At 35.2% G+C, this 24598-nt stretch overlaps 1 protein-coding gene across 1 annotated transcript; it reads left to right on the plus strand.

Moving 5' to 3' along the window:
* Positions 1–539: 539 nt before the first annotated feature.
* Positions 540–9124, plus strand: LOC112950671 (taste receptor type 2 member 40-like). Its single transcript, XM_026043269.1, has 2 exons — positions 540–1420; positions 9073–9124. Exons 1-2 carry the CDS (start codon positions 540–542, stop codon positions 9122–9124), a joined length of 933 nt encoding a protein of 310 aa, XP_025899054.1.
* The last annotated feature ends 15474 nt before the right edge of the window (positions 9125–24598 follow it).

Here is a 24598-nt window from a genome sequence, read left to right on the forward strand (position 1 = left end):
GCAGAACATTCAAGTACTTGTACTCTGTGTTCTACTAAAAGGACTGCTCAGTGAAAATTGTCCCTACTAACAGGCGTGGTCATAACTGACAGAATTTCAAGGTGATATTAAAGATTAAAGATATTAAAGATTATAGTTATAAGGACATATAGTTCATATGTCTCTTGACACAGGATATTGCCTGTGCTGGCAATTGTGTGATGCATGTAAGGATGCAGTCATAACCACAGAGCGAACAAAGCTTGTAGAAAAGATGGAGAGATTAATTCAGATGGCTATCCCACATCCCTAAGGAAAAGAGTAGGCAAATCTTATGCATGTAAAAGGTTAGAATTAACTATTAAATCCTTCTGCAATTTGCATGTTCAGGAACAACATCAACATCCATTTTCCAGTATGACTTCCAAATGTCTTTGCAATCCTAAATACAAAGGGAGCAGGCTGGGCTTGAGACAAGGGTTAGTCAGATGACATCTGGTCTGCTCAACTTCTTGCACAGCTCCATCAGCTAAGCAGGCAGAGGTGACCAAAGAAGAAAGATGTTGCCGCCTGTTCTCATCGTTTCAATAACCATTGTAGCAATTGAAGTCATTGTTGGATTTACAGGAAATGGATTTATTGCAATTATTAACAGCATTAACTGGATCAAAAATAAAACCATCTCTTCAGCTGATATGATCCTGATCTTCCTGAGCACATCAAGATGCATCTTGCAGGTGACAATAGTGATACACATTCATAGTCTCTACTTTACAGACGTGACTAAGCTGGCTTCTGTGTACAAAGCTTTTGGTGCTGTGTGGATGTTTGTAAATCATGCCAGTCTGTGGTTCAGCACCTGGCTCTATGTCCTCTACTGTGTAAAAATTATCAATTTCAACCAACGACTGCTGCTGCAAATCAAACTCAGGATTTCTGGGATGGTTCCATGGCTGCTTCTAGGATCACTGGTAGTCTCTTCCATGACCTCTTTCCCATTATTATGGATTACACCCAGTACATACCTCTGCAGTTCAACTGGGAACTGTAGAGAGAATAGCACAGAACATATTACTAACTGGGACAGCTCACACCTCTACCTACTTCTTCTTTACTTTACAGGTTGTTTTATTCCTCTAGTACTATCTGTGGTGACTTCAGCCCTGTTAATTGATTCACTGTGGAAACATACCAAGAAGATGCAATGCTATAAAAATAGCCTCAGGGATCCTTTGGTAGATGTTCACCTAACTGCCATTAAATCTATTATTTCTTTCTTGGTCCTATATCTTTCTGGCTTTGCAGCTCAAATTCTGTTGACACTATCAACTTCTCAAAGTAAAGATGTTTGGAAGGTTGCAGTTTCTTTAGTTATAGCTGGAGCATATCCTTCAGTACACTCTATTATCCTGATTTTAGTAAATTCAAAACTGAAATCAGAATTCAGGACATTTTCCCGGTATTTTAAGTGTAGTTTTGAAAATGTGACTTTCTAATCCTTATTAAATATCTTTTCAAGCATAAATCTGCAATCAAGACTTCTATGTATTTATTGTCCCACTGCCTTTTTTTTCTTAGTTCCATCTGAAAGAAGTTCCATCTTTCAGATATTTCTGTGATTATTCTTTACCATTTAAGAACATTTGGAAAAAAATATGTTTTGTTTTATTTATTTATTTTTTTTACACAACTATCAAATCTCCTGTCCTCCTAATATCTTAATTAATAAAGAATAAGACTAGTAAGAATGCAGTAAATGAAAATGATGTACTTATAAGACAAATCTCATTTGGAGTTCAGACTATTAAGAACTGCTAGTTCTATGATAMTTTTGAATGAAAGAAAATGGGACTAAAACAGATAAAATTTACATAGCTCACATTTACCAGTCTTCTGCAGAAAGTGCTTTCACATGAAAAATTTAAAACTGGATGAAACATATCATCTTCAAAGTGCAGCATATTACCAGAATATGCATCTGAATATGAAAAAAAAATTGCTAACATTGGGGAAAAAAAATATTGCTAATTTTGGGGAAAATTAAGATATGGAAACATATCGCTGATTGATTGATGTAATAGAATTATATCCTAAATCATGTTTATTTATGTTAGGATTCAATATGTATAAAACAACTGAAAGGTTAAATATATCATTAAAATTGGTCCTTCTGTTTAAAATATATTTTATTCTGGATTTTCTTTGAAGTAGCTTACTGTGGTAAAGTGGTATTTACAGTGTAAACATATGAAGATATATGGATCTGTCTATCTGATTTAGAAAATTTCCTTCAAGCTGAGCTGACCGTTCTGATCACAAATCTGTCTTTTAACATGATTTGAGAAGTATGAGTTTTTTTTCTTTTAATTTTATATGTTACTATGCCACTATTTCATATACTGTTGATGAAAAATATTCTTCAATAAATCCTGCCATTTTTACCAAAAATGTGATAGATGATTCTTCTTGTAGTTTCTTTCAGCTCTAGTATTTTTAATCCATATATCTTCTGTACAGGAATCTAGATAATGCAGGATTATAAATCCAGATAGTGAAAGCTCCAACCTCATCTATAAAACTGATGAGCGGGGTGGCTCATTTACTTTTGGAGATGAGGTTCAGTGTGTGAAGAGTAGGAATAATCTTTATGAAATGCTTTGAAATCATTGTAAGAAAATTATTACGTAGATGGCAAATGTACACTTTTTTATTGATTTTGTTAAAAAAATGCTAATAATGAAATATATATTGATATCAATAAGATGTATGAGTTTCTGTGTTGTTCAGGTTGAAGTAATATGATCATCATTACATGTAAATAGTGAGGTTAAAGAGGTCAATAATGGGCAGCAGAGACTCTGGATGATTCAACTCATTTATACAGTGTTCAAATGCATAATGCAGTGTACCATAAAACCAAGACTATCGTAATGTCCAGAACCATGTTTTCTTCTTTTGATCTATGCTCTGTCTGCTGCAATGAGAGCRACCCAAAAGTCCCTAGAGGACTCATTTGCTCTGGTGAGGTCGCAGCTGAGAACCAAAGTTCTTTTTCCATCACAGTCCTGGAAAACTTTTATGCCTTATCACCCTGGGCTAAGATCAGAAGGGCAGATAGCTTTATTGGCCCATTCTCTAGCAGGCATCATCATGAAAGGAAATATTCCTGAAATAAATTATTAATATTATTTATTTTTACCTGTTTAAGAAGCTCTGGCAAAGTTCATTTTCATGTTGAGTTCACTTCGCTCTAGCTGTCCCTTGAACAAAGACTCCCATTTCTGGCTGCAGTATGAGGGCAAAGAGATCAGAGCCAAATATGAAAATAATGACCTCTGCTCAGCTTTCTCGCTGTTGCCTCTCTTTCAGGAGGGGTAGATGTGAAGCAGGAACAATGATTAATAAAATATTCTTCGGTGGTTCCAGAGGAGGGAAGGACAAAGCTCAACCACTTCATATCTTTATATTGTATTGATGAAAGTTTTGTCATATACAGCACAGAGTGGGAGAGATGGATACAAAAATCAGACTTTTAGATTAATAGATTGGTAAATAAATTATTGGGTTTGTCCCTTCCCTTCCCATCTTTCCCTCAAGCTTCAATTTATGTCTTCTCTATCTGTACTAGATGCAGTTTCCCATTTACTTTCTGATCTTGCCCTACTCTTTGTATTTCAACCTTTCTCTTCCTAAAATCGTTATAYGTATTCTCTACAGATCCAGTCCTTTCTTTCTTGCACATTTTAAAAACATTTCTGATTACTATTTCATAGTAAAATATAATGCACTAAGTAAGAATAGCCTCTCTTTTTACAGGTAGTATACATGCATAAGCACATAAATAAAGCTTATCAATTCTTATCCTTTTTTAATAAAAATTATTAGAAAAAGGAAATTTTTAAGATTTCTTTTTTGAATTATTTATGTGGTGGTTGAAAATAAGACTCAGTTCACCAGTATGTTTTCACTGAAACTTTGCAAGTATGAAGAGGAAAATGCTTTGTGMAGTTATGGTAGCATCAAGATCATTGTATGAATGATGAAAAAGATAATTAGTGCAGTAACACTACTGATTGCAAGAAAGGCAAGCCTTCTCTCATCATTTTTTATAGTTTTTATTGATCATGATCCTTACTTTTCTAGATCAGAATTCATATAGACTTTTATTTCCAGGAGCAGCAGCACATTTTTTTGTGTGTGTGTGTGTGTGTGTGTGTGTGTGTGTGTGTAGAAATTAATGTACTCTAGACTCCTATCTAGGTATCATCTTTATGAGTCTGGCAATTTTCACCATGCCAACATCTGAATTAGAGGAAAAAAAAAAAAGAAAAAAAAAAAAAAAAAACCAGCTAGGATCATACTACAGCCATTCTGCGTTTCAACAGCTGTTGTCTTCTGTCATTTCTTTCTTTTTGACTGTAGGAATTATAGGTTGTACCTGACTAACTCAACAGCTGGGTGTCAGCTATTAACTAGATCATCTAAATCTAAACATCTCTCTACTATTAACCATGGGGTCTTGCTTTTTCTTTCTGATATTTTTGGTGTCCTCCAGGCTGCTAATTACCTCTCTGCAGAGAAACACCAGGCAGCRCTGCCAGCTCCAGGGATTGCAGAACAGATGTTCATATAAATGTGACTAAAGCTCTAATCTCTTTCCTTCTTTTCTCTGCTGCCAGGTTTATAACAGCAATCAGAAAGACATCAMCCTTCTTTCCTTCTGACAGCACCAGGGTTCTGTCACACCACTTTATTTTGATTAATTTTGATTAATTAAATTTGATTATTCAAAAAATTAAAAGAGGTGTCAGTGAAGATTTTGCGTTATACCWAATTTCTTGTGAAATAGGACTTCCTACCTTACTGTAAGGCCCAGAGAAGTTATCTCTTTTGGAAGAGCTTTTAGTAGGATTATAATTTAGGATTATAAATTAGGATACTTTTATCTGTATTTACTTATTGCCTTACCCATCATAATGCTCAGCCTTTGTTTCATTATTATCACAAGGACAGTTTCATCAATGTTATGATACACTTCTAAAAGATAATCCCTCTGCCTTTCAAAATTCTGTATCCTGTCTGTTTCTTGTTTAAGGACATGTATATGGGAGGTCATCAGAGCTTAGGTGTATAAATAATGCTGTTTGTGTGTCTATCAAGAAAGCTTTCATACAAATATAGGTCTCAAGAGTTACAGCTGAAAAACAGTTGTTTTCCCAATAAATATACAATGTTTTTTATTTGAATACCATCCTTGAGTACAAAAAACTTTAGCTAATAACTACATAAGACCAATTCGTAGCTGGTACCTTCATTATTTCAAAACTTTCATTTCTCCCTTCTAATGTCTATGCTTTACTCAACAGAACTTTATATTGACCAAAGTAGCAAAATGAATATATTTTTTTTGGATAAGGCATGATAAAAAAAGAACATGGGACCTCATAAAACTGGAGCTTCTGACATGTATAAGCATTTCCAAGATCAGCAGGCCTTTTCTCACTCCCAAAATGTTCCTTATCTCCACCCTGAGAGACCGTATCCCTTTTGCAGCATGCAGCCCATCTGTGCACAAAAGGACAGGGGTAGACAGCAGAGCACTTGTACAGATGGTGGCAACAGTTGATGAACTTCTGTGAATTACATTGGCTTTTGAGAAAGCAAAACAAGAAAAGAAAATCAGAGAGGTCCACACCATCTACTTTGACCTGTATCCTCTTCTTGCACATTGCCAGCAAAGGTCCTGGGACAATAGTGCTCCCTTCCAAAAACATTAATGACAAAAACAGATATCATTGAATTATGATCCAAGTGTTGAATGCTGTACTACAGCTCAAGTTTCCTGCTGTCACAAAAACAGCACAAAAACATTGCTTAACAGGAATAATACCCTCATAGCATCAAGCACCCAGTTGTCTGTTGGAGAAAAGGGGTAATATTAAAGCATGTCTGGCCTTTAGACACTCAAATCTGTTATTGTGATGAAATTAAGATGGATGAGCGAACTCATTTAAGTCATTAATTAAAAAATGGATTGGTATGTGATTAGACTAGAGTTTCTATTCTCTTCTACTCATTAATTTTCATCTCAGTGTAGTATTCACATTTCATTTTTTTTCCCTGACTTTATATCTTTTATTTCTTCCCTCTCTTGAAATCTAYTCTTTTCCTTTCCAGAAAAATAAAGAATGTTTCCATCTCCTTTTTCACTTCTCTTCTTAGTACTTTCTCTAAAAATCTGGATTGGTTTTGCTGCTGTTTTTGTAACTGAACACTAATGAAATCAAACTGAGTCATTCCCATATTTCCTTTAATGCAATAAGAAGAAATTACAAGACAGATTGTTGCTTTGGGTAGATTTRTACTTCTTCGTTTGCGATAACATTGCGAACAAAACTTTTCCCTTTTCCTTCTGCGGGTGTTCAAAACAAAACAAAGCAAAAATCTTAAAAATGGCTTAAAAATCTTAAAACTAAAGATATGTTGAMGTTTCCCTTTCAAATTTTACCTTTGGCAGTTCTGCTTTATAGTTCTTTCCCTAAGTTTCCCCAGGTCACTTGTCTACCCTTAAACCACATGCCGATCTATTTTTCTTTTACACACATTTGTCTATTTTCTTTTTTATTTTTTCTCCATAACCTTTACACTTGTATTTTTTATTTTCTTTCAAGTTTAATCTTCACCTCTATTAGTCCTTCAAATAGGCTTGTTTGTTTGTGTGCATACAACTTCTATTTCCCTTTCAAGATAGAGATGGACATCCAAATATTTTCATTACCTAGGATTAAGATAAGAAATGAACAGAGAAAATAAAATGTAGCTCAGCATATGTAAACAGAAATATGAAAGACTATTCAAACACTGTATGTGTAAGAAGTAAATTTAGTACTAAAATAATTTGAAAATTTATAACCTCAGAAAAAAACATTAGAAAGAGAGAGAAAAAAAGTATTTTCAGGCTTATTCATGCCCTTGAATGCAATCAAAATGTATCTCTAATAATTAGCTCCTTGATAGAACTGCAAAAAAATCATTTCATGAGGAACTTCTGGATACCCACAAGAAAGATTYGTAATAGTAATTATGAATAGAGGTTTGTTAATCCTATTTGATAAGAAACACACGATGAACATTTAAGGATGAACATTTAGGAACAGTTGTTCAGCCAACAGATGTTCACACACCATTTTGCATGCATGCTGTTCACAACATTTCAAAGGTAGGGTTCCAATGGACTAAAAAATTTGGGTTCCAATGGACAAAAAAACCCTCATTTAAGTTCTGCTGGAGATATATGCAGCAGTTTCCTACAGGAATCTAAATTAATGCTGGACATTAAAATGGACATGCAGAGTAATTCCTGTCTGGGCTGAATGCTTAGATACACTCATCCAAAGCCAGTAAGCATGGAAAAAATAAAAGAGGTAATGACAAACTTTCTAAGTTATGCTTGGTCCACAGTTTCCAGGTATAGAACTGTAGTATGTAGTTTTGTAATTTAATTTGGTGATGATGTCCATTGTATTTTATAACAGTTTCACAGAATCACAGCATGGTTAAGTTGGGAAGGGATCTCTAGAGATCATCTAGTCCAACCCCTCTGCTCCARTAGGGACATCTACCATAGGGAAAAGCGCTGCATCCAGGCAGGTTTTGAAGATCTCCAGAGAAGGAGACTCCACAGCCTCCCTGGGCAGCCTGTGCCAGGGCTCTGTCACCCTCACAGTAAAGAAGTTCCTCCTCACATGGAGATGGAACTTCCTGTGTTGTAATTTATACCCATTTCCCCTTGTCCTGTCACGGGCCACCACTGAGAAGAGCTTGGCCCCTTCCTCCCTACATTCACCSTTATATGTATAATCAGATCCCCTCTCAGTCTTCTCTTCTCAGGCTAAACAGGACCAGCTCTCTCAGCCTTTCCTCACATGAGACATGTTCTAGTCCGTTAATCATCTTTTCATCTTTTTTTTGCTAAAAAACTGTTGCTTTTCAGACTACTCTTTCATATATYAAAAGCTTAAGAGTTAAATAGTTTATTCAAGAAGCTTTTTCCTAAGAGAACATTGAATTTTTGGTATGATGGCTCATTATTTTTAAGTTGACAGCTAAAGTAGTATAGTTATATATAAACTAACTTTCATGATTTCTTTAGAAAATCACTTTCTACATTCAGCTCGTGTTCTGATCATATACCTTTCTGTCATGTGGCTTGATAAATGATCCCTTGTGAACAGCCCATGAACTACGTCAAGTACACAGCATCTTTCAATGAATATTCACATGCAATTTCAAACATTGTACATTCTTAGAGCTGATTGAGCAGTTTTCATCCAAATACATTATTCAAAAATGTTTCTATGTAATAACTTCTTTCAAGATTAAATTGAAAAGGAATTAAACCAGCTCTGATCCTTAGAGGTTTAGTAGGTTTAGGGGAAAAAAAAAAAAAAAAAGCAATGTAAATAGAGCAAGAAGCTCTTTTCAATAATTTTAGGTTCATGTCAGTTTAGATATTTAATCTGTGGAATTTCTGATAATTAACAATGTAAATGCTTCATCATCCCACTCTAATATAGAAGTTTTTATCTATCACTCCGAAGTTGTTTGATATCAATGCATAGAATTTTCTGCTTAGATGCTGACTTGTTTTTTGTTCAGTTASATCTCATATAAACACTTTCTATTTTTAAATGACTATGTACTTTAGTCCATGTCCATCATGAAGTCTCATTGTCATATAAGCAATTGATTTTCTTGCTTTTCAACACAGTCCCCAAAGAACCTTGAGAGTGAAACTTCTTTTATTTTTTTTTTCTATATATGCATGACAAGTTGCTCAAAAATAAGCAAATAAATAACCCCAGACACTTTCACTATCAATGTTGCTCTCAATGTGGATGTGTCATATCTTTACATATGTCAATTTTTGATGAAAACATCCACCAAAAATCTAAATTGTATGGGTTTTACCTTTATCTTTAACCAGCTCTACTCTCTCTCTGAAGTCCAAAGACATGAAGCTGAGCCTTGAACCTGGTAAATAGATGAAATGATAATACTTAAGAAGAGTGGTGTTATATTGCAGTTCCCCATGATTCCCAATGTCTTCTATTGTGCTGGGAAGATCCCGACGTGTGAATTTTAGTGGGCAGGATAAAAGGATCAGGAAAGAAAAAGGTTCAGATAATAAGCTGAATGAGTAAGCATCAGGAATGACTGACGAGCACATTTCAGTAGAACACTGAAGCACTAAGGCATCTGGAATTATGTATTTTATCAAACAGAAGGTCGAGAGTACCACCTGTAAAGGCAAAGTTCCCTGACAGCAAAAAAAATGTAACTGTAACTGTAACTGTAACTGAACAATAAAATGCAATGCCTGGGAGCATTAACCTAGGCAAAATTAGAATAAGGTGCAGCTTTTATCTGCAGATGTAACTAATCCCCTGGAAAAGTGTATATAAGGATGAAGTCTTTTCCGCTAGTAAACTTCTACACCAAGTGTTATGTAGAGGAACAGACTAATTTATCATCATGTTTCACTATGACCCTAAGATAGATGGAAATTCTACTCACCAGTATAGCTCTCGGTCTCCAAGGAACAAGTTCCTCTTCCTTTGAATCAAAATCAACTGACTTAATACCATGGAGCCTATTACTAAAGAATCGCCCAGTTTACTGATATTACATAATTACTCTTTCCTAATACTGCTTAAATTGTCTAAAAGTAGTCTCCATTATTTTGTATGACTGAAAAACATAACATAGCTTTTGGGGAAGTAAATGGTCCTTAGAAATATTGGAATAGTCACAAAGCAGGATAAAAAAAAAGGCAGAAAATAGGTATGCTAATTGAAATGCTGACTTTGCATGTKAAAGAAAGACTTCAAACAAACGAGAAAAGAAATGTTCCCAAGGAGCAGATTCCTGCAGAATTTCTGAATTGCCATTTGTCTTTCAGACCCATACTGAAAATGGTTTTAAACCCCAAGAATCTTTGAAAGAGAATGCTCTCTGTAGAGATGGCATTTCTTTTTCTCCTTTCATGGAATTCATCTCTCATTCATTCTTAGGAGGAAAAATGAGAGAATAGAGTTGAAAAATCTCTCACCAACTCAGTTTTGCTCAAAATTTAGATTTCCTATTGCCTTGTTCACCTATTGATTAAGCTTTCAGTTCAGAGCTTTCCCTTCCTCATTGAACAGACAAGTCAGACTGAAGTTCAGAGAGGAATTTGCAGACAGCTCAAACTCATTTTGCTCCCAAGGACATATTCAAGCAGCAAGCTACAGCCTGCTGTCTCTTAGGTTCAAATGTAATCCACTAAATTATAGCTGTTCTCCCTGCACAATAGKTTTACAAAGCAAAACCCTATATAGCTTAGCTTCAGAAGCTTCTTAAATCAGTTTTCTATTCTATTCTCTATTTGCCAAAATCTCCAGGCAGGAAATGCAAAGAGGTATCTCTGTTGTCAGGAGCTTGCTAAAAAATACATTCCTGGTTTGTATTTTGCCTGGTTTTAGCTTAGTGAGAATAGAGCAAGACAAATAGGTTACAGGCAGGTTATATCTTTAAAAAGGCAGGCTCTATCAACAGCATTAAAGCAGACTCTCATTATAGCTTGCTTCCTTCTGAATATAGCTAGGGATCTGGGGAACTAGGCATCAATTCTAACATTCCGTGCTTTCACTCCTTTTCCCTTCTATCCTTCCACTTAATAAATTCTCTCATTCTTTGAGAAAGAAAAGTAAGTAATACCTATGTGCAAGAATTTTGCCAAACAGAAATTATGTTTCTGCTGTCAGCCGATAAARAACATACAGGTCTGCTCACAGTAGTGGTGTCATGGGTTTTGTGTGTATGTGGTTTGAAAATGAAGCCATCACTTCTGAGAGAGAAAAGGTGCCCGTATGGTTAAGACATCGATGATGTAGGCTAAGTCACAGACTTCTGATAACTTWTAATATTTCAGTGGCCTGCATGTGGTCCTTTTTCATAGTTATCAAGATACAAATTCCCATCTAGCATTGTCCTGTCAGTAGCCAAACTTAGAAATTAGAAATATTTGTCCAGATATTTTCTTTCTGTAAAAGAGGACTATAGTACTTCCATAACTTTGAATGGAGTCCTAAGGATCCATATGAGTGCACATCCTTCAGAAACCTTAAGAACCTTAAGCATCTAATCTCAGGTTAATATTTCCTAGATTTGCCTAAGCACATCAAACCAGTATGGTATTCCTATCCCTGCTTGATTTGCTTGGAAAATTAACCTAAAGAATAAACACGAGTAGGCTGTTAGAGCCCACAGCTGCCAGGTCACAAGCTTTTGAATGTGAAGAAACAGAAAAGAAAGTGCTTCTGAATGAATTACAAGAAAAGTCTATTCTTTAAGAACAAATAGTCACTTACAAAATTTTTYTACTTCTGGTTCTGGTTTTTCTCATTTTTTGTAGTTATGTGGTAACTGCAATTTTTTGAACAATGTGACCCATATCTTCAGGAGCAACACAGTAATAAGAACATGTTCTACTTATTAGTAGCTATTTCTTTTCCTGGCATTGAGAAAGGAAAGGAAGGAGGATTTTTGCCATAAACTTTGGGGTAGCCAAGACATTACTCTACATATTGTCACAGTTATTATTTTGAAAGAAAACAAAAACCACTCAGACTTTTCTATTAAAAATGCCATTACTTATATGTTTGTGAGTGTATCACACAAGCCCAATCACTGTCACTTATAAAATAGATAAGGGCACATGATGATTCTGTGCAAACTGCTGTAGCTGTGACAAATCACAGTAGCCAACAGTCTGTCAATAATCTTTAGCCAAACTATACACCATATGTGACAGGCATCACATTGAATCAGAGCTGAAGCCTGTAAACAGCGCCTTGGACCAAGATCAGTGATCAAAAGTACTCAGTGAGCATTATAAGTTTTTAACTTAGTATTTCATCTTAAAAAAAAAATGAATAAAATGACAATCAACACTTTAAAAGGTCTCTATTCTTTAGAAACTGTCACACCTCTAAGTGAGAAATTTTCACCCCTGCAAAGCAACTTGGTAGATAAATATGAAGAAATGTGCATCTATTGCTATTAAATGCTTATTAAATGATTAAATTAATTATCAGGGCATTATTAATATGTGTATACTTAACATGATCCAAGTGAGAAAGGTCTATAGAATTTGAAAAAAAACTGTTTATTGTGTGAAAGAAGGAGAGATAATTCTACCCAGAAGGGATTAAATTTTCAGTCAGCCTGGCTCTATCTTTGCCCTTAATAACATCTTCACGGTACGCTGGATTTTGTTTCTGTGGCCAGACATAGAGAAAATACTCAGGGCAACGGAGTATAATTGCTGGCTATTTTCTTGTCCTCGCTGCATAAGAATTTTGAGGAAGAACTTTAGAAGATTGCAGGCAACTTATCTCATAGGTCAAGAGGGGGAAAAAAAAAAGCACCTTTAAAGGTCAGCTCAGGATAGGCAAGCACCGTGGTTGCTAGCTGAACATTTCAGGAAACCTAGCGTTAGTACATGGTTAAAAGCATCCCTGCCTGGAACATGCCGTGCTGCTCTGAATTGCACTCTGTCTTCCTTTTCAGAAATATCTGCAGGATAACTGCCTACCATGAGGCTTCTTACCAGATCAGATACTCCCTGCTGTACTTCAGGCAGCACAAAGGTGACATAAGCGCTGTATTCGGTGCTAATTTGACAAATGCAGTCAAGTGCTTGGTGCTGATCTGAAGAAAACAGTGCAGCTGTGTGATGTGGCAGCGCACAGATCTAGTATTAATCATCACAGATCCGATGTCAAGCAAAAGCAGACAACATGAACACAGAATAATATTTGTCTATATAATTCTTTACATATTTCTAAGAAAACAGAAATATAAGTGACTACTGTTAACTTTTTTTTTTTTTTTTTGCTACAAGGTCAACAGACATGTTCTGCTGAATAACATTTAATAGGTGTGGTGGTCTATTTTTGACAGTATAGCAAAGCTTTTCATGCAGACTGATTGTACTGAAAAGGGAAGAGAAAGGTCACAGATGTCATTTTGTGGTGAAAAGATGCAGAGGATTATTTTTAGAGATGACTAGCATTCATTCGTTTTYGTATCCTGTTGTTATACAGTTTGTTAATTCAAAATGAAAGTTCCTTACATGACAATAATGTGAAATTGCTTTATCAAACAGAGACAATATCATGGCAAAAAGAACAAAGTAGAAAAGACATTACAGTCTATTATAAGTCTGCCTTGACCCTGTTATAAGCCAGGCAGTTCAATCCTGAGGGTAGTCCAAAAAAATCACGCACACCTCATTGTTCACCATGGGGTCACATCAAGGTCTCAGACTAAGATTCTGCTGTAGAGCATTATTGAATAATATGAAAAAAAAAAAAAAAGACATTTGCAATGTCAGTATCGGTGGTTCTAGCTAAAATGCACATTTTTGCTTTATCCCTCTGCCCCCTATGAAATAATGTTCATATAAATAAAGTGGAGAGTAGCTTTTGTTGACATCTCTTAGAGATACACTCTCCCAAAGCAGGCTGCTCCTCTGCAAAGATCTTCACTCAGGTCTGACTTTTTGTCCATATTTATGCAAATAAGTGCCTGAAATAAAGTGAGTTCTGTGTTGTGATTTAGTATATGCATTGCATAGTATATGCATATGCATATAGTATATGCATTACATAACATAAGGGTACATAGGCATGTTTAAACATATAAGGCCTGATGGTATTGTTTTAGGAAAGATAAATCTGGGTAGGATTTGGACTCATTCAAGCTGCCTATTGAACACCGCCTTTGGAGAAAACTATTTCTAGATTCTCATACAGATGCTGCCTCAGAAGGAACTGGTTGGTTCAAGGTGGAAAAGAACCTAGAATTAGACAGTGTGGATAAAGATTGAAGAGCAAATCAAAGGGGCAAATTACTTGACAGCCCAGAAGTACTTAGCAAACAGGATATAATTTGAAACAGTTAGGATTTCTTTCATACAGGACAGCCAAGTAAGAGCTGTCACTGGCTCAGCAACTGAARGTGGTGGTGCTGGTAGCGTGTATGAATGAAAATCCACCCACTTCATTCCCCAGGAAAAAAAAAAATATTCTATCATACTTGGAGCTGGAGCTTCCCACTATTGGAGAGTTGTAAATATAAATTTATTTCTCTCTACTACTGGAAGAATAATGCCTGATTTTCAAAATTTGGGATACCTTTTGTGATCTTGTTTAAAATTATTATATTAGGGATGTCCTGAGGCTTGAAATCTATAGTTTCAAAATTGCCTCTTTTTTTTTTTTTTTTCCTTCTTTTTCTTGATGTGCACTTCATTTTTCTTTCCAGAAATACTGATAGTCTTAAGGAGCAGGATGAAGAGAAAGGGAAGCAGCATGCAATTAAATTTTCTAGTCCTCTTGACTCCTTCTCAATGGCAGGTTTACATCACTTCAGGTTTCAAAGTCCATTAATTTGGATTCATTGTGGAAAGGTAGTTTTCAAAATAACTTTGAGTTGGATTCAGATTGAGATTCAGATTCAGATACCTAGCTTACAGCTACTTTAGATAAATACAGTGAACCATGTAAAGTAGCTCAGTTCACACTAAAGTGTTACTTAGTGACTAAAATAAAAAAAGAGTGTATGTTTGATCTCTGATGGTTGTAAAATGAACAGAAACCCAACTCATGCGTAGGTACCTTAATAGATCTTAACAGTTTCACTGCACAGTAATGACCAAGCCCCAATCCAGTGCAGCATAATTAAGAAAGAAAATGAGATTTAGTGTCCTGAGTTTTAATGCCTTTTTTAAGTGAGTTTCTAACTTTATCCAGACCAGAGGATGTGAAAACTCATGCATGCTTAAGTCCAAAAGAAGCCATCCCTCCAGCTCAGTCACTTCTGGGGCAGCAACAAACTTGGTATAGAATCATCTTAATTTAATAAATGCACCATTAATTAGGATTATGGAAAATATATTTTACTTTCAAAATCCTAGAAATCTTAGAATAGTAACGTTCAAGTCCATCTAGATTGCATTGCAGCCAGCTAGCCCTCATCCAAACCCAAAGCTTATCTAGAATGAGTTACTCAATGGGCCAGGAAAGGAGGTATTCAATTCATCAGGAAAGTCAGTTATAAAAAAGCTTCATATACAACTTCATATATCTGATACGTGGATGCATGCTGAATTCTCAAAGTAGCTTTGATGACATCCATCTGTTTTGAAATGAACTAACCTCTTATAACGCTATCTGGAATTTTTTTTTTTATTTATTAGAAATTCCAAAATAACAGATCCTGTCAGCCTGTCAGCATCTGTGTAAAAGTCAGTCGAAGCTTGCTTTACTTCCATATTTTGTCATCTACTCATTCATTATTTTTGAAATGTTAACACTGACTTCTAGCTGCCTAACTTGAGGAGGTGATAATGAATAAAGCTAAACTAATTAAAGGTGATAGTATAGCCTACTGCTGTTATTTTATAATTTTTTTTCTTTAACAGGTTGAAATGTTTTTGTTGTGTATTTTTTCTCTCAGTCAGAAGTATCTCATTATAGCAGTAGAACAACATATTGAATATTGTTAGGCAAAAACATAAGCACAAATGAGATCATTAAAATGGAGGTTTTAACACATTGTCATTATGCTATCATCGAGGAAGACCTATTTTACTTAAAAAAAAAAGAATGAGGAAAATCAGAACACTCATATTTTAAACATCCGTATAAAAATCAGAACACCTTTATGAACCAAGGGATAAATAAGAGAATCAAGAGAACCAAGGGATGAATAAGAGATTTTCAAAAATAAGTTTAATACTAAAGCTTCTTTTATTAATAGAACTATTAATAAAAATAATAATAATAAATAATAAACTAATTTGTTAGATGTTGGTGAAAAAGAATTCCTTCCTCCTTTCCTCCCTTTCCTCCTTCCTTTCTTCCTTTCTCTCTTTCTCAGCTTGTTTATTGTCATTATACTAGCATTATGGTGAAAATATTTTTATCAGCAAGGAGATCCACAGAAAGCTAAAGCACAGAAAACAGTAATGGGAACAAGTTTGCCTGGGGGAATAAACTCTGAGAATTGTGCCCTGACTATACCTAAAGCTTAATATACATATTTGCATAATACATCTGGTTGAATAATTGTGATTTTTTTTTTGCAAGCAGAACATAATGTTGTGACAGTCACTGCTCTCTGAAGAACATTGTGTGTCCAGACTCTAGTTTGTCTATTTCAGTTATATTTATCAGTTTACTAAAACATATAACTGTAAACCTTATCCAGAAAACAAAAAGTGATAGTTATCTGACTTTAAGAAATAAGAAATATTTGATATTTCTCAACTGACACAACTCATATGAAAATAAGTTCAGTGTTTATCTATCCAAATAAATAGTGAGAATGATTTCTGTGGCCAAAAGATACTAAAGTGATACTGAAGAGCTAGCATTTGTACAGATGGATATATTGTCCAGAGAACATAATGCTGAAAAATGAAAACAAAAACAAAAAAAAMCCAACCAATCAAGAACAGCAACAAAACAAACAAACAAAAAACCCATGAAACACACTATATCTAGTATCTGACGGAGTTTTAAAGGTTTTTATCTTTATAGCACAAGCAATAGAGAAGAATTCTATGTTGAAATAAAATTCTAGCTGTCTGTGTGGCCTAGAATATGGAAATGGTTGAGTGACCTATAAACCTATTTATAAAGAGCTGCCTGGCATAGCAGTGCAGGATCCTCAAAATCACTTTTCTGTGATCTGATAGTCCATTATAGTGAATACAGTAAGGCAATTTCATATCAAGCTATTGAGTTTGAGAGCAGGTGGACCTTCCTGTTATTCTCATACTTCATCACTTCACAATGTCATACACCACTCTGCTACTGAATGTTAATTTGGTGAGAAATGGTGACGAGCAGCCTGTGGTAAACAGTACCACAGTTCTTCTGTGAAACATAGATTCATAATTTTCCGGAAAAAAAAATATGTATATATATAATAGTCTCCATATATATTGGCAATCAAACAGTTGGCAAACTGTATTTGGCATTAGGTTCTTATCTATTAAATTATATGTATCAGAGGGAAAAAAAGGAAAAATAGCATGCCCTGAAGACCCTTAGGTGAAATCTGTGAAGATGCTCCCATGTATTCAAGCACACTTCTGCATGCTTCTAAATAATAAACTCTCCTCCCACACGAGAAATGTCATTATAATGAAAAGGACGTATATCATCTAATGTATCTATTTACACCAGAAGAAAAGTAGTAAAAAGATAAATTTTGGAGGTACAATTCATATTTTCAATCTTTCATAGTAAGTGGTATTTAGGGTGCCTAGGGAGAACTTACCTGAGTAGTTTAGATGAATCTTGTAACTGTTTTGAGTATTGTCCTTCAAGATTTTTTCAAGATTACACATCTCAAGGGGGATATCAGAAATAGAAATATGAGCATCAGACTTACATGCACAATATTTAATTAAGAGCTGTAGTGTTTTATGAAGTGCAAAACGTAACCTAAGATCCTAGGGATCTGAGCCTGGCTTTGTTTTGCTTTTAATAAAGATGAAGTAAATTCTGTAGAAGGGGAACACAATGCATTCTGCATTTATCAGCTTTATCAAAATACTCTTTAGAAGACTTCCTTGTTTAGATTATTTGTTTGGGTTTTGTTTTCTTCCTTCTTTCTGTAAATTCTGAAATTCTGCAATAGAACTTGGTTTTTACACTGTACGTAGTAGAAAATGTACCCTAATTTACTGATTGATTTATATGGCTTCAGCCTAATGTTCCAACATCCGCTTATAAATTTATAGGTGAAAAAAAAAGTCAGGAGAAAAGGAAGTAAAAAATTAAGAGAGTGAAAGAAAGTGGTGGCTATAATGAAATCTAGAGGCGGTTGCAAACTGGCAATCTGGAAACTGCCCAAAACATTGAGGAGTTTAAGATATAGCTTTGACTCCAGATTCATATTTTGCAGGGTAATCCATTCTAGATTAAATGTGTGGTAGTGTAAATGTCAGTTATCAGAGACAAACTGAAAAAAAAGAAGGAATCATGGATAGATCATGGATTCCTGAGGGTTAACCTTAATGAAAGTTTGTCATTAACTGATTTCTTTGAAGACCATTTATTATGTAGAATTATTCTTTGGCAAAGCTTAGATTCTGCATACATGCAGTTCTCAAGTTAGTCATTAAAAACAGTCTTTTATTCAAGATGCAACTGCTAAATAACAAATATTTAACTTCTGATTTGCTTTAAAATTTAAGTATTGTCATTAAATACAAAAATAGCCATTATTATTTGAGGGAACGGTTTAACAACAGTGTCACTCACAAAGTAGGTGTTTCTCAATTCACATCATTTACTAAGAAAATAATACAGAAATGATGCAATATGTATGCATCAAAATATTAATAATCTGTTAAAATTTCAGAAAAAAAGCCTTTTTTTTTTCTGTAGTAGCATTAACACTTGATCATATGGGCTGACTACTTTCATTTAAGACTATCAGCTGAACCTTGTTTTTCTCCTAAATTCACAGTCCGATCTAGGTTATATCTCTTGAATCCTACTTTTCTTGTTGGAAATGGAGAGCAGAACAAGTAAACATCACACTAGCTTTAATATTTAATAATTCTATATCTAATGTTCAAAGAATTAGGGGTCCTTTGGTATAGAACTAGCAGTCAGAACAAAGAGTGCCATTTTCATAATTAGTATCAGCACAGTGTTTACTTATTCTGAAGTTCTTATTTGTCTCTACTTGCAAGCCCTGTATTTGTGGTATATATTCAAAACAGAAGTGAAGAACTAGTGCTGTAATGGCTTCTCTTATTAAGTAATTTTTATTTTTGTTTACTGAACAAAGCCAAATAATGTGAAGAGGTTTTGTTTTTCCCAATTCCTAAGGAAAAAAAGACTTTGAATATAGATACTTCTGTGTTTGTAAGAATCAGTGTGTAACTTCATTGCCTCAGATATCATTTTTTCACGTAGTATTATTAGACTTAGAGAAAAGTCTGTATTTTAAGAGCTAGAAAATGTGGTGAAGACAGTTTTCTTTTGGAATGCCAGTCTACTAATCCATGCTATGTCTGGCTGTTTTCTTCTGACTCTTTGAGTACACAATGATTCCAAAACAGAATTTTCCTCTTTTATGTACTCCAATTTCAAATATGTCTTAGCAGGGCCTGATACTAACAAACAGAGATGGTCTAGTGGGAAATGGGAGAGTTCATGATCCTGCGTGGAGGAAGCTGGGCAAGAAGTCACTCCAGTCTTCAAAAAAGGCAAGAGGGAGGAACCAGAAAACAACCAGAAAACTACAGACCAGTCAGTTTCATCTCWGTCTCTCGAAAGGTGACAGAGCAGCTCATCCTAAAGTGCATCTATAGGCATGTCAAGGAAAAGAGGGTGATCAGGAATAGTCAGCATGGATTCACAAAGGGGAAGTCATGTCTGATGAACTTGACAGCCTTCTACGATGGGATGACTGTCTGGTTGGATGATGGGAGAGCCATGGATGTTGCCTACCTTGACTTCAGCAAGGCTTTCAATACAGTCTCCCATAATATTCTCATGGGGAAGCTTCAGAAGTGTAGCCTGGATGGGTGGACAGTGAGATGGATTGAGACCTGGCTGGATGGGAGAACTCAGAGGGTGTTTATAAATGTGACTGCATCTAGGTAGAGGCCTGTGGCTAGTGGTGTCCCCCAGGAGTCAGTACTGGGCTGAGTGCTATTCAACTTGTTCATCAATGACTTGGACAGGGGCACAGAGTGCACTTTGAGCAAGTTTGCAGATGATACCAAGCTGGGTGGAGTGGCCGACATGAAAAGCTTATTACTAGAAGGGTGTATGCCAAGATATAGCTCATCTTTGCTTTGTCTGATGAACTTTTTGTTTAAAAAAAAAAAAAAAAATCTTTCCACAAGAGACAGTAAATTTGATGAATTCACTGCACATCAGTCATTCAGTAACCAGTACAGAGTGATAATTTTATTCTGTTACGGAAGTAGTGTAGCAGAGGTGGAGATGGCTGGGACTACTTTCTAACCATTACCAGATGTATTGCTTCTTTACTATCAATTTCCTTTGGCAACCAGCAGTTAACAGATACTTTGATACATTCCCTGAAATCAGTTATTAGAATTCAAATTACAGAAGAACAAAGTGCCTTGACATGTTACCTATTTCTATTAAGTTTTTAGACCCAGTTCTTCAGTGAAGCAAAAAGAACATATTCTCCTTTCTAACACTGTCAACCTTCACTATCGCAAGAACCCCAAATTAATAATTATTTAACCACTGAACAATTATGACAGATGATTAATTGATCACAAGACAGTAGTTCTTGTGGTGCTATTAATCAGAATGTCATCGAGCAGAAAGAGAAGGCAAGCAATCTATATCTGCTAGCAACCATGTAAGGAGCACATTACTCAGTCAGCATGAAAAGGTCATTGTGAAGCTGCAAGCAAGATGAGCAGACTTCACTAGACAGATGAGGAAGTATAATTTGATATTTGTACACATTCCATCTGTACAAATACTGTAAATAACTGGTGTAAAGAAATAAAAGAGTGGGTTGCTGCATTGCAAACAATATTTTAATCTCTTATTGTTCAAAGATGACCAAATATTTACAGGGTACAGGAAGTATTTTTTCCTTTGACTTCTCTCAGGTTTTTATTGAAGAGATATTCTGAAGCATTATCCAGACAAGACAGGCCTTTATAATCTTTTCTCCAACCATGCAACTCATTAAAAAATACTGAAACCTCCTTATTTTAAGAGACCGTTGAGCAGGCAGAAAGGAAGGTATCTATATCTAGGTCTACATCTATATCTATATCAATATCAATATCAATATCAATATCAATATCAATCCCTACTTAGCACAAGAAGGAGAAAAGGATCAAAAAGATTTTATCTGGAGGCTAACAGACCAGTGGATATGGATCCTACTTTATTAATAAGTTTATTAGCTGAAGCACATTCCTGCACTACTGCGGTGTCATTTCTAAAAGACCTGGTTGACATCCAGTTGGCTTGGGACATGGGTAGAGAGTTTGAATTTTCTGCAGTGAACTTACAAAGCTCCCTATAATCCTTCTCTATGAAGGATTTCCCCTTCTCCCTTCCTCCTTTTCCCTTTCCCTTTTCCCCTTTTTCCTTTACTCTTTCCCTTTTCCCTTTTTCCCCCTTTCCCTTCCCCTTTCTCCTTTCCTTGCCTTGCCTTGCCTTGCCTTGCCTTGCCTTTCCTTTCCTCTTAATAGATATAGATTGCATAAAGGTTTGTGTGATACATAATTATTACAGACTGTTGAAATGCTTAGGTCAAGGTCTCAATGTGTGAAGTTTTCTACAGGCTGCAACACAAGTAGCTTGTTGTAATCAATATGTAAAGAGGGAAAGAAAAAAAAAAAGGATAACAAGGACCCTACTGTTGCACTTTGATCATAGTTCAGTTCAGCAGTTCATCCAAAGATTTTATGTATCTTCCCCTCTCTACTCTTCAGATATTTTAAATGTTAAACTAAAAAGTTTTTTAAAAAACGTTGTTACTCTGTTGATCGCCTCATCTTGATCCTCAAAGTGGTAGACCATGGTCTCTACATTATCTATTTATTTACTGTCACAAAAATATTTCAGTTATTTTAATAAACTTTAAAAAAAAGCTTAAAACTTAATAAATTTTAGATATCTCTTCTAATGGAAAATGTTGATTTCAAAGGCATTTTTTTCCGTTGAGAAGGTTATTATATAGAAACTGSCTTGTTTGCTGATGGAAAGTTTCCAAGCAGTTCTGTTAATTGCTTATTCATTTCTATCAGATGAATTGTTTGCTGGGCATTTTACCAGATTTACCAATATTTAACCAGAAATTTATAAACATCATGAGTATACCAATTCTAATCTGTTCTTCCCATATGAGAAGTATTTAGCTATCTCCAGATGAATAACTGTTATATTAAGTTTCATACTCTCTTGTTCTTAGCCTTCATTCTTTATCCCAACCTTTTCTCACATCTGGAGTCACAAAGATATCACATAGTTTTCAGAAATTTCAGATTGGAAAAAAAAAAAAGCTATTTGCTTCATGGAGTTTAAACATTTTTCTTGGGTCGGGATTATGTAAGCAAGTCAGTGCATCCTTGGCACAAAGATACTAAATCAAATTTGTGAAAATCTAAGATGCCATCAAAGAGAGAATAAAAAAAAAATCCTTGAACTCTAAATGAGAAATTTTCAAAAAACTAATGTAAAGTCAGGAGGTGACCAGCATAATGAAAACTGTGGCCTGGCTACAAAATGCCAAGATAGGCATTATAATGAACAGGGCCAAAAAAGATAGACAGCAGAAAGGGAGGATAAGAACTAAGCATTTTGTTGTTAATTTGACAATGAAGATCTGCAGAAAAAATTATCATGCAGGTTTATTTGTGATCCTTGATAAATTCTGAAGTGCAAATGAATTTGCAGGTAAATGTGGTTCTAACACTTATCTGACCTAAAAGCTGAGCAAATTATTCTAATTAAGGAATGTTTTCATGGTATGACATAAGCTAATACAGTGTTCTTTTATCTGCAAATACTTGGGAGAGAAATCAAGAGAAGAGCAAGCTCACAGCGATAAGAGTTTTAAAAACTTCAATTCTTAGGTTTTCAAATATGAAATGTACATAGACGACACTGATAGGAAATAAGTATAGCCCCGCAAAGTAAAAACTCTTTCACTAGTTTTATATTTCTGAACTACTGTAATGAATATATTTTTATCCTCTGCTGGCTATCAGAGAACCATATGAACATTGCATCTGCTTTATATTGCTCTAATGAAACATGACCAAATTCACTACTTGGTTACTCTAAACTAACACCACAGTAACACCTCTGATATTGGTATAGTGAAATTAGGAAAGTGGAGGAGAACAGACTAGCTCTAATTTTTTAGGGGGAAAAAAAAAAGTGTGTTTCTGACCTCCTTAACTCAATCTTCTGTTATTTTTCCAGTTCTTTTCCTTCCTAGGATATCAGAAATAAAATTTTCAGGTAAATTAAATTGATCCATAGTAAAACACACTAACTACATAGTACTTGTAGTACTTGTTTATAATAAATTGATAAATATATTGTATCCAAATGTCACTTCAATAATAAAGGATATCATGTTGGCAACATGAAGGGAAATTACTGCTATTAAATATGCCACTGGAATCTGGGGGCTTAAGGTATGATTTCCAGATCCATCTGCTTCTTCGAAAAGCCATGCCAATCAATAAAATCCAAAGCAAATAGTTTATTTGATAAAGTACCAAGCTAGACAAGAACAGCAGATTTTCAGTAATTCTTGGATAACTTAAATTCTACTGTTGATGATAATAGACATTTTTAGTGCAATCCCATTTGAAATTCACACTGGAATGGCAGTAGATAAGGAAAAAAAAMMCAAAAAAATGAATTTAGTGCTCTTCAAAATCACCAACTGGGATGTCAGAAACCCAAGGTGATATGTCTTTAAGCAGTTTTAACAAATGAACTATTTTAAAAAAATCTTTGTTTCCCTATAAGTCAATTTGCCAAATTCTGAGCCAGAGTATTCCTCTTATTATTATTATTTATTTTTTATATTCACTTGAGGGAATTTTTAAATTTAATCATATTCAAGTTCAGCACTAACCATGGCAATAGAGAAACAGGTGTGGATTGGGGATGATGGCAAGATTTGCTGTGTGAGATCCTATCTCTAAACATCTGCTAGTTAAATTACCATCTAATCATCTGTGAAAAAAAGAGTGTCTTGTTATGACAAGGGAGCATTTTGTCACCTGGAGAAATTTTCTCCTGAAATATGTGGCCTGGTGTCCAAATGTCTGCAGGAACCAAAAGRAGATGTCAGCATCTAAAGATATGCACTGCCAAGCTCTTTTGTTCAAGGACCAGGAGACCAACTGGATACCTTGGTTGTAAAACTTTCTGGGTTTTATTTAATAGCCTTGAACACTGAGTTGAAGATGACATTTGTTAGTACCCAGGGATGAAAATCTATGTTTCCCAAGAGAAACGTACAGGGAACTCTAACTTGAGTAGTTGTGGTCAAGCTGAGAAGCCGAATGTCGTGGGGCAGATAATGTGCCAGCTCCATCCATCACCCACCTGGCARGACCTGAGTCTGTTTTAGCCCAGAAGCCAGCCTCTGTCTGTGGTAATGAGTCCTGTTGAGAGAGCAAGGTCATTAAACATTTTAAAAAAGCTTCTGGGTTGGATTTGGTTCATGCTTTTCTGGCAAGGGTTGTGGATGGACCTGGCACATAAATCTGTACCTGGTGGTACAGATATACTCCCAAGACCATGAGAGTTTAACAGGGTTCTGTAAAGATTTAGACATTTATACATGAATTTGAAGCAAGAACGACTGTTAACGAGAAAAACAAGAAACTCCAATGAACGGTGCAAACTCTTCCTGATGAGAGAACCTTTGTAATTTTGTATCACACTTGCATCTTTACCTGAAGAAGCTGCTGTCATCCACTGCCAAAGAGAAAACACTTCACTAGCTGGTTTAG

This window comes from Nothoprocta perdicaria, unplaced genomic scaffold (genome assembly GCF_003342845.1).
Source record: "Nothoprocta perdicaria isolate Ctin4 unplaced genomic scaffold, notPer1 scaffold_325, whole genome shotgun sequence".
Taxonomy (NCBI): Eukaryota; Metazoa; Chordata; class Aves; order Tinamiformes; family Tinamidae; genus Nothoprocta; species Nothoprocta perdicaria.

Excerpts from the sequence above, each read along its gene's own strand:
- LOC112950671 (XM_026043269.1), top strand. The coding sequence starts at position 540 with ATGTTGCCGCCTGTTCTCATCGTTTCAATAACCATTGTAGCAATTGAA. Across the intron at positions 1,421-9,072 it reads AATTCAAAACTGAAATCAGA|GATTCCCAATGTCTTCTATT; the intron begins ATTCAGGACATT and ends GCAGTTCCCCAT.